We start from the raw sequence: 19,555 nt of genomic DNA on the forward strand, positions 1-19,555 counted from the left end.
GTGGTAATTGTTTTTTAAAAAAATTTAAAATTTTAATGAAAATTTTTTAATTTTTGTTAATTTTTTTTTTGGGATGGTGTGTGGGGTGGTAATTGTTTTTTTTTGTTTTTTTAACATCTTTTTGGGATAGGGGGGCTGGTGGGGATGGAGTGAAGTGATAAAAAAAACTTAATTTTTTATTTTATTTTTAAAGCTTTTAACAAGATTTTTATTATAATATGAATACCCACATTATCTATTGGGTAACTCATTTTTATCCATTTAAAATGTGAGTCGAGTCGAGTAAGTTATCCATTTTTATTTAACTCATTTTTTTATCGACTCATATTTGACTTGATTCGCTCGTTTGGCACTCCTAGTTTTATATAAGCTTCCTAATCTAAATGCTCCCTCCACGTGTCAATATTTCATGAGACGTCCCACAAATTGACTGGCCCACCAACAACATGGTCGATCCATATATCACTAAAAAGTGTATACCTTTGTACTTCCATTTAGACCAACAACCCCAACCCAACCCACCCCATCTTCATATTATAATAATCCCAAATTTTCATAATAATCTCAATTCTCATATATATCCTATCTTTGTTTTTTTTCAATCCAAAAAATAATCCTATTTTTCTTGCATGGATTTCTCTCTACCATTGGTTACAAACATGAGTTTCATTAAGGTAACAAAAAAAGTGAAATCAATTTAATCACTTTTTTTATAAAAAATTTCTCCTTTGATATTATGCATGATATAAATTTTCAAGATTTTGAAAAATTAAATCAAGAAACAACAATGTTGCAAGACATGATGCTTCATCCTCAAGAACATCATCAACTTTTTAATGTACAAGTTATGTTGAATTCTTATTTAATTCTTATTATTATTTTTACAGATTTATATAGACAAGATTCAAGTTTTTATAGAAATGGGGTTTTGAGAATTGATTTTTTTTTATTCCTCTTTGATTTTTCTTTCAAGACCTTGAATTAGATCATATTACATATTTACTACTAACAACTATTCCTGTCATTTTCTTAGGTTGCATTTACTCAAGAATATTTTCCTTTTCAAGCTTATTATTCAAGTTGTCCATGTGAAAAATGATTCTTTTTTTTTGGTCTAAGGTTCTTGTAAAATGACTTTCATGAAAGGAACTTAAAAATTATACTCCCACCGCCCCATTTTATGTGGCAATATTTGACCGGATACGGAGTTTAAGAAATAAATGAAGATTTTGAAATGTTTATCAAATTGCCCCTTCAAAAATTAGTCATATTAACAAGTAGACTCACTTTTCTCCTCTCCTCATAAATGTATTGGAGTACTATCTTTAAGATTAAGTGGGACCAATAAGGGTAAAAGAGAAATTGTACCTTTAAATACTTACCATATAAGAAAATGTGACATTCTTTTTTAGACTGACCAAAAAGGAAATGGTGCCACATAAATTGGGACGGAGGGAGTAGACAAAAGTTACATGCTTATCATAATAGCCTTTTAGTGCTACAAAAATTCCTAACTTTGGATTCTTTTTCACTAACATAATCCTCAGAATTCATGTCCTTCTTTTGTACAATCTTAGATGCCACAAAGAGTTTTTAAGTGTACTAGTGTAAAGTATTAAGCATCTCTCGAGTCTCGTGTCTCCTGCAGGCTGCATGAAGAAAGATGGCATTTAGATAATATAATTAAAGTGTTACACATCTGTCGAGTCTCGTGCAGGTTGCATAAAGAAAGATAGTTTTTAGATAATATACATTAAAGTATTAAGCATCTATTGAGTCGGCTGCATTAAGAGAGATGGTTTTTAGATAATATACGCAATGACATGATTCTATTCTATGAAAAAGTAGTAATAGTAGTAGTAGTACTATAAAGATGCTACTAATTAATAAGTGATATTTGACTATAGTTTTTTTTGTTTTTGTTTTTGTAGGAAGAGATGCCAAGCCCATTAAATAATCAAATTTTGAATTTTTGTGAATCTGAACTTTTTTCAGAAATACAAAATTCAGATGTTGCTTCTAGCTCAAATGGTTGTTGTTATGATGAACAATCATCTTATAGTACTACTACCAATTTTGATCTAAACAAGTTCCAAAAAAATGACGAAAAATATGATGGGACGATCACAAAAACAGCTACCAGTACGACTAATGTTAGTCCTGATAGCAACAACAACAATAATATCGACAATATGTCAATGATATTTGATACACAGGATGAAATTGATAACGACATTTCAGCATCAATAGACTTCACACCATCCGCGAATTTCACACTTCATGATCATCATTTCCTACAACAACATGAGGAGCAATTCGACGTAAATTGCTCTGTTATTCCCCTGTCTCATCAGTATCATCATCATCCTCCTCCATTAGGACATATATACGAAGATGAATCGTTGTCTTCTCTCCCTCCTTACATGCGAGGGCTCGCGAGTACATCTTCTTGTGCATTTCTTGATCCTAATATGATGAATTATCTTCAAGGAAATATCAACAATACAATGAATTCAGAAACTTCAGCAATATTTGCTGCAGCTGCTAATAGTCATGCCTTGTTCTTTGGATCTCAATTGCCAAATCAAGAATTGGATTTTCAAGGAGAAAATGGTAGAATTTTTTGCCCTGATTCCTTGTCAAGAATCTATAACAATGAGATTCAGGTATTGATTTCCTTTCATGTGTAGCACACGAAGATTCATCATTTACTGTATATGCTTAAAAAATAATTTTGACCTTGTATACGCGTTGTGATTTTTCCAACAAAGGAGCTTCAAATGAACCCCTTGTGAGGCTAGGAATGGTGTAAAAAGGAAAAGTTAAATAAATCAAAGAGAGATTTTCCGACAACAAAAAAAGTTTTTTCACCCAAATCGAGGTAATAGACCACCTAATATTCAATGTAATTACCATTAAGTTAAATAAAATGAGAGGGGGAATTTCTGACAACAAAAAAAGTTTTTCTCCCCAATTGAGGCAATAGACCACCTTGTGTTTGATGTAATCGCCATTATGTCTGAGCTACTCCTTTGTAAGAAAATTATATTGTATAAATAGGTCAAATTTATCTATCTCTCTCTCTATATATATATATATGTTGAATCCCTTTATTTTTTTTTATGTATTTACTTTTTTTATATTTGGAATCATCTGAGTGAAAATTCTGACTCAATTTTTTTTTGTTTGTTTTGTTTATGTAGGCATTGAGCAATGAGAGTCAACATTTGGTTAGTGGTGGTGGTTGCTCTAACACTTTGGCCACAGAAATCACAAGTTTTGAAGATCCTACCTTTAAATCTGGTAGGTGTTCAGTTGAAGAAAGGAGGAAGAAGATTCATAGATACATGAAGAAAAGAAATGAGAGGAATTTCAGCAAAAAAATCAAGGTCTACATCTTCCTACTATTTAAACTTTTATTCCTTCTCAACCTTCCCCTGAAATTTTTTGAAGCAGTGGCGAAGACAAAAATTTTGCTAAGGATATTTTAATGTTTAATATATGTTTTAAATTAATATATAGTATAAATTTTTGACGAAGACATTCTATGTGGCGATGTACTTTTAACATTAGACTTTTTTCCCCTTTTTTCCTACTTTTTCTCTCTCCTTTGTTTGTTCTTCCACTGGGGTTTTCATTATGTTTTATAGAGATTCGAGCAAATTCTATAATAATAATAAATGCAGAAAGATATGGGGGAGGTACTTTCCCTGATATACAAAAAGAAAATCTAGGATGATGATTTTCAAAAGATGAGTAAGGGAAAGAGAGAGAGGAAGGCTCTTGAAACGAAACAAGTCTAGAAAGAACATGGAAAGTATCCCCATTAATATAAGCAATTTTGTCTCTTTGAGACAATACAATAAAAAGACAACCCTCTCTATTTCTCGATCTTGATCAACTCCTCTATGTTGTGTTGAGGGGAAGGGGGGAGGGGTGTCGCCGCCTAATAGAGGCAAAAGTGGTGACCACGAAAACTACATGCATCGAGTGTTTGGATCGAAAGAGGAAGGGAGACAACTCATCCTTGCTTCATACCCAAAAGACTATAGAAAACACCATATTGCCATTAATTACACTTGCTACCATTGGTAAATTTTAATTACTTTTGTCAGACAATTTTTATTATTTTTAATGAAATTTAGTGATTATACGTGAAATTAACCCTACCCCAAAATTTGTAGTATGCATGCAGAAAAACACTAGCAGATAGTAGGCCAAGAGTGAGGGGAAGATTTGCAAGAAATGATGAATTTGGTGAGGCAAGTAAAGCAAATTCTTGTGGTACTATTGAAGAGGATACAATTAGTCATGAAGATGTTAGACTCAATAATATTATGTATCATCCAAATATGGTTACATCTTCAACTCATCTTGACAACAATGCCACAATTTTCACCACCAATTGTCATGTACCAACTACTAATGGTCCCTATGATATGTGCACACCTCTCTATTGTACAGATGGTCAAATGCACTAAGTTAAAGAGTTTCTATAAAGCTCTACAATGTGCTCCTATAAGTTCTTCCTCTGCATATAACAAGGTACACTTCTAACAACCCTTCATATGTTTTTGGGATAAGGCATCAATATCCCTAGATAATTATAACCGAAATTTCGGAAATACATCTTAACTAAACTGAGGTCTTATTACTCCTAAACTCATTTTTTTTTGTATTTTTGTACACTTTTGACTTATGTAGCACACTCTGTGACTCCACGTAGTTGATGCCCGTGGGATATGTTTGGATGCCACGTAAGCCAAAAAGGTGTACAAAATTACAAAAAAAGGGGTTTGGGGGGGGGGGGGTGTAATAGGACCTTAGTTTAGTTAAGGTATGTCTTTGAAATTTCGGTCATAGTCTGGGGGACCCTTATGCCTTATCCCTATGTTTTTTCTGAAAAACTATCTTCGTCTTAATTTATGTGATGGTATTTGTCTGGACACGAATTTTTTTTAAAAAAGTTCTTTTTTGGAACTTGTGCTCGAAAATAAATTATATATATTTGTGAGGCTTAAATCGTCTTATGAAGGATAAAATGGTCATTTTAAAAGTTAAAATTGTTACTGCTAAACATAAAAACGTGTCATTTTTTTAGGCATAACACATAAATGTGTCATTAGAGTTACATATTTAGCTAAAAAGATTTCTCCATAGGTCAAATAGGGTTACATATTTAGCTAAAGCCAACCAAATTCTTATATGTGTTGAGTTGGACTATCAAAATGGATCGAATTAATAAATAGAAGAGGCCGACGGCCCTACCTAATACATCATATTTAACCCAATACATCTTAAAATTTATGAGTTCATATATACTATTATTATAATTATAATATATTTTTATGTATAAATTTATACTCTACATTAAAAAATATTGAATTCAGATAAACTCAATATATTGAAATTACATTCGCCCTCGCATGCTGTAGCACATAATCTAGCTTATTGTCATGTTACTAGTCATAACTTTTCTATGAATAGTTATAGTCACTTTTAGGTGTTTTCATAATGTAAAAACTACTTTATAATATTAATGTATTTAATTAAACTCATAAAATATATTGTGTAACAGTATTAGGTGGTGAAAGAAGAAGAGGTGGAATTCATTATATATATTTCCACATATTATTGGTGTGAATCAAATATTGCATCAAGCAATCTTGGATTTGATCAGCTGTCAACTTTATTTTGGATACAATTTTGCAGAATTTTGTTTCCAATAGGATGTATTAATTAGTCATAAACTAATTAATTAGAGAAAACAAAGAATAACTTGTAATAACTTAATCAATGTCCTTTAGTTAGGGCATGTAAATTTTGTAAATGTTATGCTATTGTAAGTTACACTTTTGTGTTTTGAATTGCTTGAAGTTTGGTTTGACTTATCAAGGTAAACTTCAAGCATTTTTTTTACTAAAGTTTTGACCTTTGCAAGGTCAAAATTCAAACATATTGGATTGAAGTCGTGGCCTTGGTAAGGCCAAGCTTCAGATATATAATGACTTGTTAAGATCAACTTCAGATATTTTTATCGAAGTTATGGCCTTGTCAATACCCATAATAAAAAAAACCCTGAGGTTATGGCCTTGACAATGCCAAATTTGAGACTTGTTTTTACTAATGTTCTGGCTTTAACAACGCCAAACTTCAGACATTTTTTTAAAAGGGGAAAAGCTCAAACATGTCATCGAATTTTGAGAAAAGCCTCATTTATGTCATATGTTAAAAAAATTGCCTCATATATGCCATTTTCATTTGAGAAAAGGTTCATACGTGCCATTATTTGTTAACGGAAATGACATAGATGAACCAATTTTTTAACGGATGACATAGATGAGCCTTTTCTCAAAGTTCGATGTCATATCTGATCCTTTTTCATTTAAAAATATATTTAATTAATGATATGGTTGAATCATAATTGACCATGTGTAAAAAGTGGTTTTGCGAAATCAAACTGTTTTCGTTAACAAATAATGTTATGGATGAGCCTTTTCTCAAACGAAAATGGCATAGATGACCCAAACTTTTAACTGATGACATAAATGAGTCTCTTCTCAAAGTTCGATGACATATTTGAGTCTTCTTTAAAAAATGAAATGTCAAAAGCACACTTAAACTATCCATTTTTTTAATTTCACACCTAAACTATTTGGAGTGTGAGAAATAAGCCTAAATTATCACTACTAAATTTGAGAAACACACCTCAAGTAATATGTGATGGTGGATGTACTACACTCTTTTCTTCTTCTTTTAAAAAAAGTTTCCACATAGATTGTCACGTGGAAAACAATCCACCATGACCAAAAGTGGCAACATATAATTAATACATGTAACAATCCCAACTGAAAATATAAATTGAAACACCCAACTTCACTTTATAATAATCAATTGAATATGTGTGTTTCTCGAACTAATGAATGAGTGATAGTTAGGTGCTTCTCGCACTCGCAATAGGGAAGGTGTGTTTTTGATATTTAACTAATAAAAAACGTGTTAGCAAAAAAAAACACTTGAATGGAAATTTGGGCCAGACCTGTCAGAGTGTGTGTATACACACATTTGGCCCAGTCAACATTGAAATGTATTTTTCAAATTAATGAGTGATAGTTTAAGTGTGTTTCTCACACTTTCAACAGTTTATGAAACTAAAAAAAGGATATGATAGTTTAGGTGTGTTTTTGCCACTTAATACTCTTTTTTTAAACTTAAAATGTGACCTTGACAACACCATATTTCAAACATTTAAATAAAGTTGTGGTCTTAACAATGCCAAATATCATATACTTTTTTATGGAAAAATTACGCATTTACAGGATTTAAGATAACATAATCTCTAAAAAATTCTTACCATTTGAATTATTTACAAAAATCCCCTTTTCCCCTCTCTCTCTCTCTTAACATCCGGATACATCACTCCACCTCTATTAGATACATTACAACTTTATTTGTGTACAATGCATCTGGTACAAATGTTATTGTTGATAGGGATAAGGCACAAGTACCCCCTAGACTATGACTGAAATCTCATAGACACACCTTAACTAAACTAAGGTCCTATTACCCTTCTGAACTCAGTTTTTTTTTTAATTCTGTACACCTTTTGTCTTACGTGGCACACTCTATGATTCCATGTTGTTGACACGCGTGGGAGATATTTGGATGCCACGTAAGCCAAAAAGGTGTACAAAATTTTTAAAAAAAAAGTTTCGGGGGGGTAATAGGACCTTAATTTTGTTAAGGTGTATCTCTGAGATTTCAGTCATAGTCTAGGGTGGTACTTGTACCTTTTCCCTTGTTGATACATAACCTCAATTATTTTAAACCTAAATCAATATGAATTTGGTTTGTAGCTATAGATCTGATACATAATTATATATATGATACACAACTTATGTATTGTTTACTATATATTGGGAGAAGGAGCAATGTATGTGAGAGTTATGAAAAATCTAGAATTATTATAATTAGGGAAAGTTTTGGAATAGAATATAATTAGCGCACGCCCAAATTGTTGAGATTTATGTACTTTATATTTTCAGTAATGGTGATTTATTATTGTTTTCTAGCTTTTTCTCCATATTTGATCCTCCCAGTAGAAGTGTTGGAATGTGTATATATAAAATGTGTATTGTAATGGTATGTATGAACTATGTATAAATTTTGTATACATTGATATTGTTTGATAATAGAAAGGTCTTGATTATTGACTCCACATATTAAATATTATTGAAAATTGGACTGGAGCATTTTGAAATATTTGTGGTTCCTTTGTGCATGAAATTTGTATAAATTATATATAATTTGGTGCCACATATAAGAAGCCCAAATACTTGGCTCGTTCACAAAAAGGGTCCCAAGTTTAAATATTTCAAAATAATCAATAAAAATTCAAGGAAAAAATGACAAATATATCCTTGAACTATCGTAAATAATATACAGATATATCTTTCGTCATACTTTTGAGACATTGGTGCCCTTGCCGTCCAAAAACTAGAGCATATATACCCTATATACTAACGGACATACACGTGTCATAATCTTATCCACCGATCCGACATTTATTAAATATCGGATCGATGGATAAGATTGTGCCACGTGTCCCTATTTAGTCTTCTGTTAGAGTGAAGGGTATATATGCTCTAGTTTTTTTACGGCAGGGGCACCAATGTCCCAAAAATATGACGGAGGGTATCTGCATACCATTTACTATAGTTCGGGAGTATATTTGTCCTTTATACACATCCATACAGTACTTTAAAAACTCAAAATTTTAATTTCAAGTTTCTGACTTTAAAATCTATAAACAACTGAAAGCTTAACTTCCAAATACCTTCTTTAAAAAAAAAAAAAAAAAAAAAAAACCTCAAATTATACTACTAGGTATACATTTTCTGAAAATTAAAGAGGAAATTAAATGACAAAAAAAGTTGGAATTTGCCTAAAAAGGAATAAGGGAAAGATGACTATATATATATGGGTCATATTTTGAAGTGCTTTACTTTAACATATTTCAAATGACATGAATTTATGTACCTACCAAAACTCTTGTGATCATATGTTGAATTATAAAACCATATATTATTATATTTTAAAATAGTACAAAGTTTCCTTTTCTTGGAGGGGCAATTGAAAGCTCCATTTTAAAACCATCTTACAAACTTTTGCAAAAGGTGTTAATAAAACAAGGAATATGGTTAGCCACATGCTACATTTTCTCCAAAGATTCTAATGGGGTGGTGAATATTCGGTCCCGAGTTTGAGTTCTGAAAATAAAGTTGATTTTGATAGATACTGAATTTGAGTCCTTGAATGAAGTTGATTTCGATAGAAAGTGTTTTATCCTTAAAACAGTTTTCTAATGTGAATATGAATATAATTAAGAGTAAAATATTTTTTATTTAAGATATCTTTATTTCAAATTTCGAAATATGATATTTTAGATTAAAAATGAAAGGATGCGTACCAGACACCACAATGTGATATATTTAGGTGAGAGGAAGTCAAAGATCACAAGCATCACATTGACACTTCCAATATCCAACTAATTAAATTTGCCTAAATTGAAGGTAATTAAATCAACAAGTCATTTTCACTTCCATAATCTGGAATACAACAAATTTAATAAAAATAATTTGACTAAAACATTTGACAAAATCAACCTTAAAACAGTAATATATAATTTCTCACCATTTAAATTTTTGACTTTGATGAACAACAAGGATTTATTTATTTATTCTCAAGAGTTGGTTGGTTAAATAGTTGTTAATCGTACAAACAAACATTTCTATGTCAATCAAGATTTCATTGCGATTCATTGCATTAATACTCAAAATTTTGTTCACATGTTTTTTTTCCGTCTCTGATATCCGCATTGGAGCTTGACAAATCTGAATCCATGACCATTTCTGGCGACGATACTCCCAACATAATTTTTTTCATTTTCGAGTTTTTTCATTCTCGAGTTACTTTAATTCGAGACTTTAGTTAATTAAGGATGCAAAAATAGCAACCATCCTGTCACGATCCATGTAATTGGTTCATAGTGATTCTTTAGTTTGGCCCTATCACCACCTGAATTTGAGTTTTCAAAAATGAAACAATTTTAATACATTGTGTAACTACTAAAATTTGACTTTTGTAACTCTGAAAATAAGTGAATAGTTTATAAAGTCATGTCCCTTTTGTATTTATTTCTTGAATTCAAAATTTTAAATTCAAAATCAATGAGATAATGTTTTTATAATAAAAAATAATAAACACCCTTCTAGTGTTGCAATTATTGGAGCATATTCTGGATTCATGTCCATTTTATGAATTTGAATTTCAAATTTGTTTTTATTAGTGAATATGCTGTTGTCTTTGTTGCATAGACAATATAGATTGTCACTAATTTTACCGCTAATTTATTGCTAAATAGTTTGTGATTAACAAGTTTTTTTTTGATAATTCGTCGTTAAATTGGATTGATGAAATCGTCACACGTCATAATTCTTTTCCATTTAGCCCTTTTATTTGAGGGAAAATTATATAAAATAGCAAACTATTAATTCAAATTAAATGTTATAACCACAATTTCATTTAATTCTAATATGTAGCAAACACTTTGTCATCGCCTCCCTCCCCAAATTTCTTGCTCGCCACTCTCCTGGTCTCGCTCACCAGTCTCTCTCTAGCCTCTCTCACTTTATACAAACAGAAATGTATAAATTATGTTTGTGTTTGTATAAAGCGAGAGAAAATTGTATATATACATATCTTTTCGTTCGCCTCTCTCCCTAGAGAATCTCGCTCGCTCTCTCACTTTATACAAACACAAAGGTATAAATTGCGTTTGTGTTTTTATAAAGAAAGAGAAAATTGTATATACAAATACAAATACATATACTTTCGTCCTATACACTTATAATTATACAAAGCTGCCAACGATTTATACAAACGAGAGGCTGCCAGCGATTTATACAAATCTGATGTTGCCAACGATTTATACAAATCTGATGCTATATAGCAAACATAAAGTTTGCTATGTAACGCAATTATACAAACTATAACTATAACATACAAATATGATTTTTATGTTTGCTAAACCTATTGCAATTAGTCTGAATTTATGTGAGATAATTATCTATGTTCAACAGAAGAAAATTCAAAAGTTAAACAATATGTTAAACAAATATCTTTGTAACTTTCATTAAATCCAAAATAATAAGTCTTCTAGTCTTACATTAACGTGTTATGTTTATATATTTATAGGATACTTTTCAAATTTTGACTAATGCCTAATTTTCTCTTCTTTGAATTTTACAATTAACGAACAATTAAGTGGAATAAGAAAGCTTAATGGAAATTTTGTGTCATAACCATATTGGCAATGAGTAAACTTTAGAGTATCAGATTTATATAAATCGCTGGCAACCTCTCATTTGTATAAATCGCTGACAGTCTCTTGTTTGTATAAATAGTTGGCAGCTTTGTATAATTATAAGTGTATAGGACGAAAGTATATGTATTTGTATATACGTTTTCTCTCGCTTTATACAAACACAAACACAATTTATATATTTGTGTTTGTATAAAGTGAGAGAGGCGAGGGAGAGTGGCAAGCGAGATCTGGGAGAGTGGCGAGCGAGATTCTCTGGGGAGAGAGGCGAACGAAAAGATGAGTATATATACAGTTTTCTCTCGCTTTATACAAACACAAACATAATTTATACATTTCTGTTTGTATAAAGTGAGAGAGGCTAGAGAGAGACTGGCGAGCGAGACCAGGAGAGTGCCGAGCGAGTAATCTGGGGAGAAAGGCGATGACAAAGTGTTTGCTATGGATTAGAATTAAATGAAACTGTGGTTATAACATTTAATTTAAATTAATAATTTTCTACTTTATACAATTTTCCCATTGACAATTTAAAAAGAAAAAAAAGGTTTGTTTGGTAAGGTACAAAATATTTTTCATATTTCACATATTTGTTAATTAATGTATTTAGAAAAATATTTTCTCCAATCGAAAAACTAGAAAAAACATGTTTTATAATAAAGTAACATTGTCACACTATTGTCTTCTCTCTACCCCCAATACCCCAACCACCCTAGAAAAAACATGCATTTGAGACGATATTTTCTACTTTCTTACCAAACGTCAAAAAGCATTAGAAAAATAACTTCACTGAAAAAATCGAGAAAACATGTTCTATAAAATAACACTTCACGTTATATATAGGGATAAGGGTCTGAAAAATATCCCAATTTTAATCGAATTTGCCATTGCGATACTAAACTTTCATGAGGACCTATTACCTCCTTAGATTATTTAATACCGTATTTTTTACCCCATGAACTATTTAATAGTGTATTTTAAAGGTATATATGTGTCCACGTGGACACATTACTATTTATAATTTAGCATTATTTTTTATGTCCACGTGGGTAAATATTTATATTTAAAATACGTTATTAAATAGTCTAGGGAGGTAATAGGTCCTCATGAAAGTTTAGTATCGCAACAGCAAATTCGACCAAAGTTGAGGTATTTTTCAGACTCTTATCCGTCATATATATATATATATATATATATATATATATATATATATATATATATTGTTGCCCATTCTCATCCCACTACATATTCTTATGATAATATTTTCTGCTACCTTATCAAATATCATATATTATTAGAAAAATGATTTTGTTAGACGAACGGAAAAAATATATCTATAAGTGATATTTGATCGCACTATTATCTCTCCCCCCCCCCCCCCCCCCGGTTAGCTACCACCTTGCTTACTTCCATTCCACTACATGCTTTTGAAACAATATTTCCGTCTTCTTATCAAATATTAAAAAGTATATAAATATAGAAAACATATTTATTTTTTAATTCATGAAAAATATGTTTCTTCGTACTAAACGCTTATTCTAGAAAAGATATGGAATCTAATAAATTATGATTGATGTAGTCATTGAACTAATCAATTGAAGGCAAACGTATGAATACCTTGTGTAATAAGTGGATCACTTCATTCATCATTTGAAAAGTCGAAATCAACAAATTGTTCACTCCATTAAGTGAATTAATGGATCACCATGTGCATGCACTATCTAATAGTTGTCTATGGTTTTAATGCATAACAAAAATTGAGAAGAAATTAAATATGATAACTATATTTGCTGCATACCACTCAATAAGAAAATAGTTGGCAATATTTTTTTTTTTCAATTTGATGTTCGGTATTTATATTAAGGTCTGGTTAAATTTAGATCTGTACATTGCAAGACTCATGAACGAGCCACCTAATTAAGAGAAGGGTGGTTCATTGCACACCTTTTGCTGAAAAATTATGTGGTGTACATAAGTTAAATTTTAGCTATTATATGAGTGTGTATGTGTTTATATTTATTTTTTCATACCCTTAATTAATATAACTGAGAAGAAAAGTTGCACATTCTTTATCAAATTTCTAGCTCCACAAGGCTGCCACTCGCATAACTCTGAGGGTGACGCTCCAAATGATATTGTTTTATTTCTAGAGCTGGCTAGAATCCGAACCTTTAATCAAGAATAAAGGAGCCCCAACCATCCAATCACATTGATTGTTGTCGATGTTTCTATTTCCATAACAATACTAGCTTTTATCCATCGAGTTAACAACTATAGAACCAAATCAAGGGAATTAATTTAAATTTATCGATACATATACTAATCTAAATTGCTCAATTTTACCGTGCAATACACTTTTGGTCCATGCATTCCTTATCGTTAGCAAAATATTTCTTACTTATAGTATCCTTTAAGAGTTAAATTTTGATGGGAATGTATTCTCGATCCTTGAATGTCATGCTCCAAACTGAATGATACTGAAACGCCAGATAAAGAATGTTTGGCTTCAGACTTGAGGGGGTATATGTTGATGGAAAGAATTCCACATTAGATTGAGATAAAATCCCTGATCGATCTTCTTATAAAGCACGCTTGAACAATCCTCCCTTATTCGACCTAGTTTGAAAAAAACCTTTTCTTTTTCAATATTTTCATAACTATATATTTTTATTTTTTATTTTAATTTATGTGACATTAATAAAATTTTAACGGTCAAACAATTTTTTTATATGTTCTTTAAATTTTAAGTTGTTGATTATTGTGGTTAATAATACTTTATATGTAATTTTCAATATTCCCTTTGTCCCAATTTATGTGTCATTGATAGAATTTCGAAAGTCAAGCAAATTTTGTATATGTCTTTTAGATTTTGAAGTTATTTAATTATTACGAGTTATAGTACATTTTACGTATATGTTACTTTTTCTATCCCAAACAATGTGACATTAGTAGAATTTTGAGAGTTGATCAAATTTTTTGTATGTCCTTTAAATTTTGAAATTGCTAATTATTGTGTGATTTGTAGTACGTTTCATGTTATTTCAAATAATATATGTTATTTCCTCTATCCTAATTTATATGGCACTAATAGATTTTGAGCTTTAACCAAATTTTATAGATGTCTTTATAATATTTTATGGTTTAACTAGATATAGGACCCCGTGCCAGCACAGGGCCCAAATATATATATTTTTTTATTTTAATTTATGTCATATTATGGAATTTGAGAAGTTATTGAAATTTTTATCTGATTTTAAAAATATTTTAAATTTTTAGCTATTGTGATTTGTAGTACTTTTTTTTAACATAATTTAGAAAAAAATATTTATTACTCTGTTTGTTCTAATTTATGTGGCACACGCATAATTTTAAATATTAAGCATTTTTTATATGTCTCTTTAATATATTAAGTTGTTAATTATTGTATTTTATAGTACATTTTGAACCTAATTTTTTAATAATATATGTTATTTGCCATGTCCCAATTTATGTGGCATTAATTGATAGATTTGTTGGAGTCGAGAGATTTATTTTGTTAATTATTGTAATTTATAGTTTCTTTTTCGTCAATTTCAAACAATATATGTTGTTAATTGATAGAATACTTTTAATGTAATTTTTTTAAAAAAATATGTGTGACTGTCCATGTCCCAATTTATGTGGCACATGTAAAGTTTTGACAATTAACCAAAATTTTAATACATTTAAAAAAATATTTTTAAGTCGTTAAATTTTAAGTAATTTAAATTGTTGTATTATTTATTACAATTTATAATACTTTTAAAGTAGTTGAAATATTGTACTATTTATTATGATTTATAACACTTTTTTTTTAAATTTATGTCATATTATGGAATTTGAGAAGTTATTGAAATTTTTATATGATTTTAAAAATATTTTAAATTGTTAGCTATTGTGATTTGTAGTACTTTTTTTTAACATAATTTTGAAAATAATATTTATTACTCTATTTGTTCTAATTTATGTGGCAGATGCAGAATTTCAAATATTAACCCTTTTTTATATGTCTCTTTAATATATTAAGTTGTTAATTATTGTATTTTATAGTACATTTTGAACCTAATTTTTTAATAATATATGTTATTTGCCATGTCCCAATTTATGTGGCATTAATTGATAGATTTGTTGGAGTCGAGAGATTTATTTTGTTAATTATTGTAATTTATAGTTTCTTTTTCGTCAATTTCAAACAATATATGTTGTTAATTGATAGAATACTTTTAATGTAATTTTTTTAAAAAAATATGTGTGACTGTCCATGTCCCAATTTATGTGGCACATGTAAAGTTTTGACAATTAACCAAAATTTTAATACATTTAAAAAAATATTTTTAAGTCGTTAAATTTTAAGTAATTTAAATTGTTGTATTATTTATTACAATTTATAATGCTTTTAAAGTAGTTTAAATATTGTACTATTTATTATGATTTATAACACTTTTTTTTTTAATTTATGTCATATTATGGAATTTGAGAAGTTATTGAAATTTTTATATGATTTTAAAAATATTTTAAATTGTTAGCTATTGTGATTTGTAGTACTTTTTTTTAACATAATTTTGAAAATAATATTTATTACTCTATTTGTTCTAATTTATGTGGCAGATGCAGAATTTCAAATATTAACCCTTTTTTATATGTCTCTTTAATATATTAAGTTGTTAATTATTGTATTTTATAGTACATTTTGAACCTAATTTTTTAATAATATATGTTATTTGCCATGTCCCAATTTATGTGGCATTAATTGATAGATTTGTTGGAGTCGAGAGATTTATTTTGTTAATTATTGTAATTTATAGTTTCTTTTTCGTCAATTTCAAACAATATATGTTGTTAATTGATAGAATACTTTTAATGTAATTTTTTTAAAAAAATATGTGTGACTGTCCATGTCCCAATTTATGTGGCACATGTAAAGTTTTGACAATTAACCAAAATTTTAATACATTTAAAAAAATATTTTTAAGTCGTTAAATTTTAAGTAATTTAAATTGTTGTATTATTTATTACAATTTATAATGCTTTTAAAGTAGTTTAAATATTGTACTATTTATTATGATTTATAACATTTTTTTTTTAATTTATGTCATATTATGGAATTTGAGAAGTTATTGAAATTTTTATATGATTTTAAAAATATTTTAAATTGTTAGCTATTGTGATTTGTAGTACTTTTTTTTAACATAATTTTGAAAATAATATTTATTACTCTATTTGTTCTAATTTATGTGGCAGATGCAGAATTTCAAATATTAACCCTTTTTTATATGTCTCTTTAATATATTAAGTTGTTAATTATTGTATTTTATAGTACATTTTGAACCTAATTTTTTAATAATATATGTTATTTGCCATGTCCCAATTTATGTGGCATTAATTGATAGATTTGTTGGAGTCGAGAGATTTATTTTGTTAATTATTGTAATTTATAGTTTCTTTTTCGTCAATTTCAAACAATATATGTTGTTAATTGATAGAATACTTTTAATGTAATTTTTTTAAAAAAATATGTGTGACTGTCCATGTCCCAATTTATGTGGCACATGTAAAGTTTTGACAATTAACCAAAATTTTAATACATTTAAAAAAATATTTTTAAGTCGTTAAATTTTAAGTAATTTAAATTGTTGTATTATTTATTACAATTTATAATGCTTTTAAAGTAGTTTAAATATTGTACTATTTATTATGATTTATAACACTTTTTTTTTTAATTTATGTCATATTATGGAATTTGAGAAGTTATTGAAATTTTTATATGATTTTAAAAATATTTTAAATTGTTAGCTATTGTGATTTGTAGTACTTTTTTTTAACATAATTTTGAAAATAATATTTATTACTCTATTTGTTCTAATTTATGTGGCAGATGCAGAATTTCAAATATTAACCCTTTTTTATATGTCTCTTTAATATATTAAGTTGTTAATTATTGTATTTTTTAGTACATTTTGAACCTAATTTTTTAATAATATATGTTATTTGCCATGTCCCAATTTATGTGGCATTAATTGATAGATTTGTTGGAGTCGAGAGATTTATTTTGTTAATTATTGTAATTTATAGTTTCTTTTTCGTCAATTTCAAACAATATATGTTGTTAATTGATAGATTTTTTGGAGTGGACTTTTTTTTTTATTAATTATTGTAATTTATTGTTTCTTTTTCGTCAATTTCAAACAATATATGTTTATTATATAATCCATTTTATGTGGTACCAATAGAATTTAGAGAGTCAATTAAATTTTTTATATAAGTTTTAAATAATTAAGCTGTTAATTATTGTAATGTATAGTATTACTTATATTATTTTTAAATATATTTAAATATTATATGTTAGGTTTTTTATCCTAATTTATATGGCATTGATAGAATTTAAAGTGTCAAATAATTGTTAATTATTGTAATAGATAATATGGAGTATTTAAGTCATTTATAGTATAGTAATTAATATATAATATGTAGTATTTAAGTGTTATATTATGGAATTTGAGAAGTTATTGAAATTTTTATATGATTTTAAAAATATTTTAAATTCATAACTATATATTTCAATGTACAAGATTTTGATAAAATAAAATCTTTAAAGTTAAATTATTAAAACATATATAATGATTTTATAGAAAAAATAATATCATATAAAATTAAATGAAAAGGATAATAAATTCAACTTTTACCATGATAAGGTTGAAAAATATTATTTAAGTGGAAGGAGATGGGGCCCACTTTTGATAGTAAATCCTAGACTCTTCTAATATATAGTAATTACCTCTTTTTGATTTTTAATTCATTAATATGCTTTCTTCACAATTATCAGTAGAGCTACCTTTCAATGTTGATGGTTTAGCAACATACCCTTAAAAGAACAGACCAACGAAAGCCTCCTCTTATTGCTTATTGTGCGTATTATTAAGTAAAAAGTATTCTAATTAATTCTACTAAAGATTCACTAATTGAATGCTGAGAGAAATTAATTAATGTGAGAAAAGTACTGAAAGAAAGACTTAATCCTACTCCATCCGTCCAATAATTATTGTCTATTATAGTTTTTTGGAATATCCTACAATACTTGTCCACTTTATGAAATCAATGGATAGTTTACCCCTTATCATTAATTATAGTAATTTTTCAATTATATTTTTTAATACATTATATTTAAAGAATGATATAGTAATATTACTCTTTTATTTATAATTTCTTAAAAAATGTATAAAGTCAATACTGGAGAAATATTATTGGAGAGAGAATAGTTGATATCAGTCACCAAAGCAATACAACTAAGTAGTAATAAGTGGGGCCCATGTTTTCAGAAAGTTGTGCGAATTATTTGTAGTTTTAAGGGGACAAATTAGTCCAATAGATACAAAAAATGAAATGCAGCTGCACTATTCCTTTAACTAACCAATTGAATTACATTTTTCATGTGAAATTACAAAAGTAACAACTGAGGATTTTTTTGTCAATTCCCATAAACGGGAAGTTCCTCACATTCACTCTTATTAATAGTAGTAATATAATAATTTTCAAAGTTAAATTAGATTGTATTAATTTGATATTTTAAACAAAAATAAATAAATATGCAAAATATATACAAAAAGTACTATAAATTGTAATTTTTTGCATATGAATATGATGAAAAAACACATTGTAAAATATTGGTTAAAATTCTTATAGTTTGACTCTAAAAAGGAAATCATAACAATTAAAAGTGTATAGAGAGAGTAATAAAGAAGTTTAAAATAAAAGGTTGAAAAAAAGAATAAGATAGACAACATATATTGAAAATTGAAAACATATAAATAATAAATGGACCCAAATGAGGTCTAACTTTTCGGCTAATAAAGTAGTAGGTAATTAATGATGTTAAATTGTCCAATAATATAAATTTTAAATTTACAACCATAAAAGAAGAATGTACAACACTATCTAAGCACATATCATCTAACACTTGTAATGTGCTAAGTAGTAGATATTCCCACTTATTATATATAGTAAAAATAAAAAAAATAAAAAAAATATATATACATATATATAATTCTTATAGTTTGACTCTAAAAAGGAAATCATAGTATAGAGAGAGTAATAAATAGGTAATTAAATTTCAAGAAGTTTAAAATAAAAGATTGAAAAAAAGAATTAGATAGACAAATA

General features: G+C 28.1%; 1 protein-coding gene across 3 annotated transcripts; it reads left to right on the forward strand.

Moving 5' to 3' along the window:
* Positions 1 to 570: 570 nt before the first annotated feature.
* LOC125851262 (two-component response regulator-like PRR1) lies at positions 571 to 5,862 on the forward strand. 3 transcript variants are annotated; one of them, XM_049531048.1, is made up of 5 exons: positions 571 to 674; positions 1,932 to 2,666; positions 3,204 to 3,389; positions 4,185 to 4,545; positions 5,579 to 5,862. In XM_049531048.1, exons 1-4 carry the CDS (start codon positions 630 to 632, stop codon positions 4,479 to 4,481), a joined length of 1,263 nt encoding a protein of 420 aa, XP_049387005.1. In that variant the 5' UTR covers positions 571 to 629; the 3' UTR covers positions 4,482 to 4,545; positions 5,579 to 5,862. The 3 variants fall into 3 exon arrangements, with proteins under 3 accessions (XP_049387005.1, XP_049387004.1, XP_049387003.1); XM_049531047.1 differs by lacking the exon at positions 571 to 674 and adding an exon at positions 708 to 838; XM_049531046.1 differs by lacking the exon at positions 571 to 674 and adding an exon at positions 722 to 844.
* Positions 5,863 to 19,555: the final 13,693 nt, after the last annotated feature.

The sequence above is a fragment of the Solanum stenotomum genome, unplaced genomic scaffold (genome assembly GCF_019186545.1).
Source record: "Solanum stenotomum isolate F172 unplaced genomic scaffold, ASM1918654v1 scaffold23673, whole genome shotgun sequence".
NCBI lineage: Eukaryota > Viridiplantae > Streptophyta > Magnoliopsida > Solanales > Solanaceae > Solanum > Solanum stenotomum.